Consider the following 12,018-nt stretch of genomic DNA (forward strand, 5'->3'; position numbering starts at 1 on the left):
CTTCTTTGCTCGCAAGTTTGCTGGACTTCGGTGCCGAGGACCTCAATCTCCTAGGTACTGAGTCTTTCGATGCCTTTTTCTGGTGCCTCCTCCTTAGTATCAGAGAAGGAGACCAGCATAATGAGTCCTCCAAAATGGGAGGAGCACTCCTGATTGAAGCAGAAATGCTCAGTACATGCTCTGAATGGTGGAGCTGAGAATAGGCATGAGGCTGCTTCCATCAGAAGGTATTTTAGTCTAATCTCTCTGTCCTTTGTAGTTCTTGGTTTAAAGTCCCTGCAGAATTGGCACCTGTCTGATGTGAATCTCTCCTAGGCACTTCAGGCACCTGGAGTGCAGCTAACTAAGTGGCATTAGTTTTTTTGAAGGGCCCTGTGATTGAGGCATGCCTTGGTACTGGATATATACATAAATAGCAAGCATCAAATAGTACCAAAAAAGTACTCCAATAAAGGAAACCTACAACTAAAACTATATTAACACTGAAGCTATTAACTATTAAGGAGTACCAACTGTATACAAATGAAAAAGAAGGGAAATTGCAGTAGCAAGATAGAACGTTCCAATAACCATCACAGGCAGTAAGAAGGAACTGAGGACAGTCAGAGGTGGCTCTGCCCTTTATACCACTGCATAGCATCATGGAGGTCAGAGAGGGTGCTTGTGCCATCCTTATAGGTACCACTGAGAGTAAAATCTCCAACAATAGTGCACTGTGTGTGCGCACTTGAAGTGAAATGGACATGCAAAATCACTTGAAGAAGAATTTAAAGTGCCTCAGGCCTGGTCTACACTACGAGTTTATGTCGAATTTAGCATGGTTAAATTGAATTAACCCTGCACCCGTCCACACAACAAAGCCATTTTTGTCAACATAAAGGGCTCTTAATATCAATTTCTGTACTCCTCCCCGAAGAGGGGAATAGCGCTGACATCGACATCGTCGGTTCGAATTAGAGTTAGTGTGGACGCAATTTGATGGTATTGGCCTCCGGGAGCTATCCCACAGAGCACCATTGTGACCGCTTTGGACAGCACTCTGAACTCGGATGCACTGGCCAGTCAGACAGGAAAAGCCCTGCAAACTTTTGAATTTCATTTCCTGTTTGTTCAGTGTGGAAAGTTGATCAGCACAGGTGACCATGCAGAGCTCATCAGCACAGGTGACCATGCAGTCCCAGAATCGAAAAAGAGCTCCAGCATGCACCATACGGGAGGTACTGGATCTGATCACGGTATGGTGAGACGAATCCGTCTACCAGAACTACGTTCCAAAATACAAAATGCCAAAACATTTGAAAAAAATCTCCAAGGCCATGATGGACAGAGGCCACAAGAGGGACTCAACACAGTGCCGTGTGAAACTTAAGGAGCTGAGACAAACGTACCAGAAAACCAAAGAATCGAATGGATGCTCCAGGGAGGAGCCGCAGACATGCTGCTTCTATGCTGAGCTGCATGCAATTCTAGGGGGGACCCGCCACCACTACCCCACCCTTGTCCGTGGACTCTGATGATGGGGTATTCTCAGTCACCATGCCTGAGGATTTTGCGGATGGGGAAGATGATGATGAGGAGGACAACAACGAGGTTGAGGAGAGCACACAGCACACAATTCTCCCCGACAGCCAGGATTTTTTTCTCACCCTGAATGAAATACCCTCCCTACCCTCCCAACGCAGTATCCTGGACCATGAAGCCGTAGAAGGAACCTCTGGTGAGTGTACCTCTGTAAATACAAAACATGGTTTAAAAGCAAGTGTTTTTTAATGATTAATGTGCCCTGAGGACTTGGGATGCATTCATGGCCAGTACAGTTACTGGAAAAGTCTGGTAACATGTCTGGGGATGGAACAGAAACCCTCCAGGGACATCTCCATGAAGATCTCCTGGAGGTACTCTAAAAGCCTCCTCACCCAGACACCCAAGAACGTGGGGGGGAGGGGGCAGATGGATGGACTCCAGGCAACCAACCACTGCACCCCAGTGGCCTGCCCAAGCAACAGAAGGCTGTAATTCAATAAGTTTTGAAGTAGCCTTTTCCTTCCCTTCTCCCCGCCTCCCACACCCCACCTGGGAAACCTTGTGAGTTATCTCCCTATTTTTATAATCAATTAATAAAGAATACATGGTTTTTAAATGATAGTGACTTTATTTCCTTTGCAAACAAGCTGTGATCGAAGGGGGAAAGGCAGTTGGCTTACAGGCAATTAGAGTCAGCCAAGGTTTTCATCAAGGAGAAACAAACAGAACTGTCACACGGTACCCTGGCCAATCATGAAACTGGTTTTCAAAGCTTCTCTGATGCGCAGTGCTTCCTAATGTGCTCTTCTAATTGGCCTTGTATCTGGCTGTGCATAATCAGCGGCCAGATGATTTGCCTCAATCTCTCACCCTGCCATAAACGACTCCCTCTTACTCTCACAGAGACTGTGGAACACACAGTAAGCAGCAATAACAATGGGAATACTGGTTTCGCTGAAGTCTGAGTGAGTCAGTAAACTGTGCCACCGACCCTTCAAACATCCACATGCACACTCTATCACCATTCTGCACTTGCTCAGCCTATAGTTGAACAGCTTCTGACTACTGTCTAGGCTGCCTGTGTATGGCTTCATGAGCCATGGCATTAAGGAGTAGGCTGCGACCCCAAGGATAACTATAAGCATTTCAACATCCTCCACAGTTATTTTCTGGTCTGAGAAGTAAATCCCTTCCTGTAGCCATTTAAACAGACCGAGTTCCTGAAGATGTGAGCATCAGGAACCTTGCCTGGCCATCCCACCTTGCTGTTGGTGAAACGTCCCTTGTGATCCACCAGTGCTTGCAGCACCATTGAAAAGTACCCCTTGCGGTTTACGAACAGGCTGCCCTGGTGGTCTGGTCCCAAGATAGGAATATGCGTTCCGTCTATAGCGCCCCCGCAGTTAGGGAATCCGATTGCAGCAAAGCCATCTACTATGACCTGCACATTTCCCAGAGTCACTACCTTTGATATCAGCAGCTCAGTGGCTACTTGCATCACAGCAACTCATACAGTAGATTTGCCCACTCTAAATTGATTCCCGACTGACCAGTGGCTGTCTGGCGTTGCAAGCTTCCACAGGGCTATTGCCACTCACTTGTGACCTGTGAGGGCTGCTCTCATCTTGGTATTCTTGCGGTTCATGGCAGGCGAAAGCAAGACACAAAGTTCCATGAAAGTGCCCTTACGCATGCGAAAGTTTCAGAGCCACTGGGAATCATCTTGAACATGCAACACTATGCGGTCCCACCAGTCTGTGCTTGTTTGCCGGGCCCAGAATCGGCGTTCCACAGCATGAACCTGCCCCATTAACACCATGATGTCCACATTGCCGGGGCCCATGCTTTGAGAGAAGTCTGTGTCCATATCCTCATTACTCTCGTCACTGTGCTGCTGTCGTGTCCTCACCTCGTTTTTCAGGTTCTTGATCTGCACAAACTGCATGATAATGCATGAGGTGTTTACAGTGCTCATAACTGCTGTGGTGAGCTGAACGGGCTCCATGCTTGCCATGCTATGGTGTCTGCTTGGGCAATCCAGGGAAAAGGGCGCAAAATGATTGTCGTTGCTTTCATGGAGGGAGTGTTGAGGGACGACATTTACCCATAAGCACTCGCGACAAATTTTTGGCCCCATCAGGCACTGGGAGCTCAACCCAGAATTCCAATGGGAAGCGGAGACTGTGGGAACTGTGGGACAGCTACCCACAGTGAACTGTTCAGAATGTCAACGCTTGCCATGGTACTATGGATGCACACCGCCGAATTAATGTGCTTAGTGTGGATGCCTGCACTTGACTTTATACAATCTGTTCCCAAAAATCGACTTCTGTAAAATCAGAGTAATTTTGTAGTGTAGACATAGCTTCAATGGAGCCTCAGGGAGCTGATGGGCAGGATCCCCTGGGAAAATAACCTGAAGGGGAAAGAAGTCCAGGAGAGCTGGCTGTATTTTAAAGAATCTTTATTGAGGTTGCAGGAAAAAAAATCCCAATGTGTAGGAAGAATAGTAAATATGGCAGGCCATCAGCTTGGCTTAACAGTGAAATCCTTGCTGATCTTAAACACAAAAAAGAAGCTTATAAGAAGTGGAAGACTGGACAAATGACGAGGGAGGAGTATAAAAATATTGCTCCGGCATGCAGGAGTGAAATCAGGAAGGCGAAATCACACTTGGAATTGCAGCTAGCAAGTGATGTTAAGAGTAACAAGAAGGGTTTCTTCAGGTATGTTAGCAACAAGAAGAAAGTCAAAGAAAGTGTGGGCCCCTTACTGAATGAGGGAGGCAACCTAGTGACAGAGGATGTGGAAAAAGTTAATGTACTCAATGATTTTTTTTCCTCTGTCTTCACAAACAAGGTCAGCTCCCAGACTGCTGCACTGGGCAGCACAGTATGGGGAGAAGGTGACTAGCCCTCTGTGGAGAAAGAAGTGGTTCAGGACTATTTAGAAAAACTGGACGAGCACAAGTTCATGGGGCCGAATGCGCTGCATCTGAGGGTGCTAAAGGAGTTGACAGATGTGATTGCAGAGCCATTGGCCATTATCTTTGAAAACTCATGGCGAACGGGGGAGGTCCTGGATGACTGGAAAAAGGCTACTGTAGTGCCCATCTTTAAAAAAAGGAAGAAAGAGGATCCGGGGAACTACAGGCCAGTCAGCCTCACCTCAGTCCCTGGAAAGATCACGCAGCAGGTCCTCAAGGAATCAATTCTGAAGCACTTAGAGGAGAGGAAAGTGATCAGGAACAGTCAGCACGGATTCACCAAGGGCAAGTCATGCCTGACTAACCTAGTTGCCTTCTATGAGGAGATAACTGGGTCTGTGGATGAGGGGAAAGCAGTGGATGTGTTATTCCTTGACTTTAGCAAAGCTTTTGATACGGTCTCCCACAGTATTCTTGAGAGCAAGTTAAAGAAGTATGGGCTGGATGATTGGACTATAAGGTGGATAGAAAGCTGGCTAGATCGTCGGGCTCAACGGGTAGTGATCAACAGCTCCATGTCTAGTTGGCAGCCGGTTTCAAGTGGAGTGCCCCAAGGGTCGGTCCTGGGGCCGGTTTTGTTCAATATCTTCATTAATGATCTGGAGGATGGCGTGGACTGCACTCTCAGCAAGTTTGCAGATGACACTAAACTTGGAGGAGTGGTAGATACGCTGGAGGGTAGGGATAGGATACAGAGGGACCTAGACAAATTAGAGGACTGGGCCAAAAGAAACCTGATGAGGTTCAACAAGGACAAGTGCAGAGTCCTGCACTTAGGACGGAAGAATCCCATTCACTGTTACAGACTAGAGACCGAATGGCTAGGAAGCAGTTCTGCAGAAAAGGATCTAGGGGTTACAGTGAATGAGAAGCTGGATATGAGTCAACAGTGTGCCCTTGTTGCCAAGAAGGCTAATGGCATTTTGGGCTGTATAAGTAGGGGCACTGCCAGCAGATCGAGGGATGTGATCATTCCGCTCTATTCGACATTGGTGAGGTCTCATCCAGTTTTGAGCCCCACACTACAAAAAGGATGTGGAAAAATTGGAAAGACTCTAGCGGAGGGCAACAAAAATGATTAGGGGGCTGGAGCACATGACTTATGAGGACAGGCTTAGGGAACTGGGATTGTTTAGTCTGCAGAAGAGAAGAATGAGGGGGGATTTGATAGCTGCTTTCAACTACCTGAAAGGGGGTTCCAAAGAGGATGGATCTAGACTGTTTTCAGTGGTACCCGATGACAGAACAAGGAGTAATGGTCTCAAGTTGCAGTGGGGGAGGTTTAGGCTGGATATTAGGAAAAATGTTTTCACTCAGAGAGTGGTGAAGCACTGGAATGGGTTACCTAGGGAGGTGGAGGAATCTCCTTCCTTAAAGGTTTTTACAGGCTTGACAAAGCCCTGGCTGGGATGATTTAGTTGGGAATTGGTCCTGCTTTGAGCAGGGGGTTGGATTCGATGACCTCCTGAGGTCCCTTCCAACCCTGATATTCTATGATTCTATGATTCAATCTCCAGCCATCAAGTGGTAGTGACTGATGAAATTGTTTCTTACTTTGTAGGCAAAAACAAAATAAAACAAAACAAGTCCTTCTCCTTCCCTTTTATATTACCTGAGGATATGAAAACACTTTTCAGAAATTGCTGAGTTTGGCCTCACACTCAACAGCTTTGTGAGATGGGGGTGTATCATTAATATCCCCTTTTTACAGCAGGGAAAACTGAGACCCTGAGAGAACTTCAGTGCCTTGCCCAAGATCACAAAGGCAGAACATAGCCAGGAGAAATCTGACTCAAAACAATGTGCCTTAATGATAACTGGCCAGATCCTGAGCGATTTAATGAAGCTATGCCAATTTACACAGGCTGATTATCTGGCCAGAATATATGCGCAGTTCCACATTGACTCTGTATTTGGATTTTCACCAGATATTCATCATAGTGTGTTTGAAAATGAGTAGCGTCTCATTAGCTTCAAGTCACGGCACAAATGTAATCTGAAGATGTCATTTATAGAAGTCCACAGCAGGTACACCGTCTAACTCAGAGAAAGAAATCTGCTTAAAGGTTTTGCATACAGAAATTGTGGCCCAACACCAAAAACTTCATATCTATTTTATTGGCTTGGATCACCTCACGGTTGTGACAGATGTACATAATGAAAACAAAACGGAGCACCAGCTCGTCAGCTAGGGCCAAGGCATGCACTCAGCTCAGAAGAGAAGGGAAACAGCAGTTTTAATCACTTTTGCATATTCTAATTCTAGACCACCAGTCCGGTGGTCATGTGTACTAGTACAGACCACTAACTTGCACCAAATTCACCACAGACCAAACGATTCTCCAGGGGCTCATACAATAGCCAGGGTGCAGGGATGCCCTGGCCCACACACCTTTTCCCTAGCCATGTTTCCTATAATCAGCTGCAAGGAGGGGAGGGGGTGATATTGGTACTTGTATTCTGGCTCTGTTCCACTGGGGTGATCCTCCTGTGGCCACATACACCAGGTTTATGTCTGACTATCCTTCCATTTCCCCTCCTTCATTCAACCTCGTTCATCTTCCCCTTGAGCAATCCCCAACTTCATTTTCGGTGATCTTACCTCCTAACACTGAATCCCTTTCTTTCTCATAAATGAGCGATTAACTCGTAAGATAAATATGTAGATGAGTTCGTCAACTAGTTACTCGTAGGCACCACAAAAAAAGTGGGTCTCCAGCAGTATTAAATGAGGAGTGGATTGTTTTTCAGCAAATGAATAGACTTACAGAGTGGCATTCTAAATCAAGGGCAAAAATACCAAACTACTTTTTAATGGAAATAGTCTAGTGATTTTCTGCAGATTACTGTGTAAATGATCACCTTGGATCCAGAAGCAACTGGCATTTAATCTGCACTCTGCATAGTTAAAAGGAGAGAAATAACCACGAATTACTATGTAATTGTATAGTAATTACCATGTTAATGGTTGCACGGTAATTACCACAGTTGCATGGTACAATACATACATACTGCAGTTACAAGGTGATTACCCATTGCCTGGTAGTTACCATGTAACTAGTCAACACTGGCCCTACATCAGAGGGGTAGCCGTGTTAGTCTGGACCTGTAAAAGCAGCAAAGAATCTTGCGGCACCTTATAGACTAACAGACGTTTTGGAGCATGAGCTTTTGTGGGTGAATACCCACTTCGTCAGATACATGCATCTGACGAAGTGGGTATTCACCCACGAAAGCTCATGCTCCAAAACATCTGTTAGTCTATAAGGTGCCACAGGATTCTTTGCTGCTTTTACTGGCCCCACAGGTATGGATCATTTACATGATATATATTCTGTCACGCAAACCGAAGAAATCAGATTTATTATGGATAGGTGACACACATGGGGCTCTGCACCACATTCTGCTCTCATTTGCATTGACACAAACCCATTAAAACCAGTGTGATTACGCTAGTGGGGGAGCAGAATTTACCCCTTATTTATTTTTAAAAAATCACATCATTCAGTATATGGGAATTTACTTTTACAGAAGACTTTGAAATTAATTTCAAAATGATTGCTACATTTAAGCCTTCAACTGGTGGAAAAACAAAACAAAATATTCTAGGTCACGTTCAATGCAAGGGAAATTAGCATTGCCATAAATGCACCTTAAAAAGTACCTATTGAGAATGAAAAGTAAATAATATTCAGAATTCATTCTCTCACTCATTTTCATAGATTTTGTTTGCAGAGATTATATCAATGCTTCTTGTGCCTTTATAGCGTGGTTTCTGATAAGTTGAAAATAAAATCCTTTTCTTAGAAACAAGAATCACTAATTCTGCTGAAAAAACATCTCTATTGTGTGGAATGTTTTCCCTTGATTTCATTTGTATTCTATATATTATTTTAACAGCCATCATAAAAGTTAATTATTTGAAGCTGGGAGTCCGTTATTGCCAATGCAATTAAAACTGCTGATGATGGCTACAACAATGGATAGTGCCAATGAGTTAAACAGATTCTGATGCATTGTGTAATATTTTTAACATACCACATCTGTACAGCAGGATATTGAAATATCTAATACGGATTTGACTTTGCAGTTTCTTATCACAACAATGTACAAATACATATCATATATTGTTTGAGATGATGAGTCTAATCCTGATCTCAAGTATACTGGACAAAATCAGGTGTAACTCCTCTCAGGAAGCACAATCCTTCTCCCAGCTCCTGTGTACACTACACAATCCCTTTGAGTGGTTCAGCCCATTCTCAGTGCCCATTTCCACAAATGGAAGGCCAGGGCCCCATCTGTCTTTGACCGCCCTTTGTCTCTTGCAATGATTTATGTTCCTGGGGGTGCCGGGAGGGAACAGTCCCTGGGCTGCACTGAGCAAAGTGACTTCTATTGCATCTGGTCCTGATGTTCTACTTGAGTAATTCTCCTGCACATTTATAAATGACCCCTTTTCATTGTGTAATTTTTGTAATGGCAAAGACTGCTGCTTCTGAGACTGCGTTGAATGAAAAAATCTGAAGTCAGTAGGAAAATATTTACCTTATCAATACTTAAAAGGTATTTGAAGTGCAGCATTTGCAAATATTTTCATTATGTCTTTGGACCTGACTCTGATTCACTTACACCATTTTTACTCACTTCCTCTGCTCACTTCTACGACTAGTGGAGAGATCAGAACCAGCACATGTGTAGATCAACAATTTAATTATCACTACTGTTTTTACAGTTAGATCTTATTAAACTTGAGGTTTTTAAAAAATTTTAGTTTATTAAAATTCTTTGTCCTTCAGTTTTATGAATATTCATAAACAAGTTTACCACCAATGGTCAAATTTTCAGCAAGCTTTAAGTTGGTCTCTTTCTTCACACTTAGTTTTAAATTACTGCACCCTAAGAATGTAGGAATCTGAATATTTTGTGCAGGTAGAGTGTGCAGTTATCTGCCCAGCTATCTAGTTTGTGTATGCAGAACTACTACTACATGAACCCACTTTTGCAAACATAGTAAGTTAACTTGGCATAAGTGAGCTCAAAAAACAGGTTAAGATTGAAAATATGACCTTTAGATTATTGATTTACAAGCTGTTGTAAGCCTTGAAGAAAAAGTGTATTGTATTGCCCCTATTCTGTGTCCAGTGAAGCCAACTGGTGTAGGAGGGTTGCTGCTGATTTTGGAGGGAGAAGGCGAAAACTGCCAGTACATAAGTGTCAGATTTTATATCGTCATGTTGCTATTGGTTACCTTTTTAGTAATGGTTTCTGGTGGCACATCCCGCCTTCCAAGTGGATACGGATTCCATTGGCTACTAGCAGAAACATCTTCTTGTCCGTTGTCTAGGATGTTGCTCTGCTGTGATGGGGTCTATTGTAAAAATGGTAGGATATACTTTAGTGCCTTGACATATCACTGTATAAAACCACCACTTACTTTTGCCCCAAATCCACCTTGTTCAATTGCACAACCTTTCATCTGTAATGGGAATCATTTTATGTTTTATCCCTATATCATGTTAATGTGTAAGAACTATATACCTGCTGCAGTCTTGACTGCACTGTTGTCTATGGACCTTACTTTAAATTGGAGAACTTTAGATGCTCATTAATTATCTTGGCAATAATGAGAGAAGTGAGAAAAATTAACTCAAATTCTGAAGTAATAGAACTGTAAATATTTTTCTGAAATTACATTTAACACAATAGTTTGCTATAGAATCGCACAATCTAAAAGCATCTAACTGTTCATTCAAATTGTAAAGTACATGAAAGAATGTATAAATATCTCACCATCATCTATAATGTAAATATGAAATATTAAGCTTACAATGCATACTTTAAAAGATTATATTTAATACTGACAATATTGAAGTTATAGTTGTCATATCTTGGGTTACCTTCTGCATTACTCTTACAGATCTCAGTTCAGGAAAGCACGTAAGCATATATTTAAATTCCATTTAAGTCAATGGGACTTAGGCACATGCTTAAAATTAGGCACATCCTTAAGTGCTTTCCTGAATAGGATAGACTTAAGCACATGTTTAAGTGCTTTCCTGAACTAGACTCATACTTCTATTATTCTTTTCTGTTCAACTCCCTCCCCCCGCCCCCCCGCCCCATTTAATCCTGGTCATTTTCCTTCACTGGTGACTTTACACATCTCTTTTTCAGTTATTTTTGTGGTCTTCGTGTCCTATTCTGTTTTAATCTAATTTTATTTTCCATTTATTAATATTTTTAGTTAGGCTTAATTAATTTTTATTCACATAAATATAACTTTCTTGTCTGAATCCTTTCAAAATCCTGCCATCACAGGGCTGATCCAGCCACAGAAGGATTTCTACAATGTGGAGGATCCTCTGATGATATTTCTGCTGGCACAAATGCATGGCTAGGAGAAAGAAAGCATGGCTGAGAGTCCATTACCTTTGGCTGATCCCTCATCTATTGTAACAGACCCTTGGGACCATCAGCAGATAACATAAATTAAAGCAGATTTTAAACCACTCTAGTTTATGACGGGGACTGGCCTGGTGTCCAGAAGGATCAGCGGAATGCAAAAGTTGCTTAGAGCCATTACCACACCACTTACGCTCTACTGTTTTCCTTGCCTGCAATTCAGAATCTAGGCCATTGTTTCAGATTATTTCCAATTTTTTGTCCTCTGTGGAAACCCTTTAGATATCTGAGTACTGCCAATGCCTCCTACCCTGTTTCTCAGTTTGGCTGAATGAGACTGCATGATTGCTATACCCTTGGAGTCATGAAAATAAGACGTGTATCTTGTGAGATTATTCCAGTGAGCAATATTAGAAATAAAAACCTGCCATCGCATAGTCTCTATTTTGGGAATAAAAACACACAGAGAAAAGCAAGTGTGTCATTCTTGCGATGTGACTAATTTCCACTAGTGCCTCTCATGGACTGAAATCCCCAGAGCTGCTCCTACTTTGTAAGACTGATAAGAACATTTAAAACAAATCTGCGCTATATGGTATTCAAAGGACTATGACAATATTTTCTGACAAAGTAACATACTGTTTGATTGTTCCTAGGGGAGAGAGTAATATGCTTTTGATACTGAAGTTCATCTAAGCAACAATCCATACAGTGTAAAAAATAATTATCATATGAACTTTAAAACTGAAGGCATTCTTCTGAAAGAAGTTCCTTTTTTCACTGCAGAGAATGTGGTGCCCTTTTTATTTTTAAAGCTGCAGAATAAATAAAAATGAGGCAGTTATTTAGTGTTTTCTGTATAAGATTGGGAAAAATCTGTGATGATAGATCTTTTCGTTTTTGAGAGGAAAATGAATTTGGCTGCTTATAAAGTTATTCATTTGACAGCGGCTGAATGAACTGCACATGAATAGAAGTTTTATACCTACTAAATCTAGATAAAAAGTAAGGCGCAACAGTCCAATGTGATAGTAGATGCAGTAGAACAGATTAAGAAAGATAAACACATCCCTAATTGTTTTCTTTGACTCTTAGAGCTGTCA

General features: G+C 42.5%; 1 protein-coding gene across 4 annotated transcripts in view; it reads right to left on the reverse strand.

Annotated features, from left to right (window-relative positions):
* LRRC7 (leucine rich repeat containing 7) overlaps positions 1–12,018 on the reverse strand; it is a 113,118-nt gene that overhangs the window by 32,979 nt on the left and 68,121 nt on the right. For all 4 annotated transcript variants that reach the window (XM_050961001.1, XM_050961003.1, XM_050961002.1 and 1 more), the window contains exon 12: positions 9,762–9,881. In XM_050961001.1, the coding sequence (XP_050816958.1) occupies positions 9,762–9,881 (120 nt within the window). The remainder of the gene's footprint in view (positions 1–9,761; positions 9,882–12,018) is intronic.

Source organism: Gopherus flavomarginatus, chromosome 7 (assembly GCF_025201925.1).
Source record: "Gopherus flavomarginatus isolate rGopFla2 chromosome 7, rGopFla2.mat.asm, whole genome shotgun sequence".
In the NCBI taxonomy this organism is placed as follows: domain Eukaryota; kingdom Metazoa; phylum Chordata; order Testudines; family Testudinidae; genus Gopherus; species Gopherus flavomarginatus.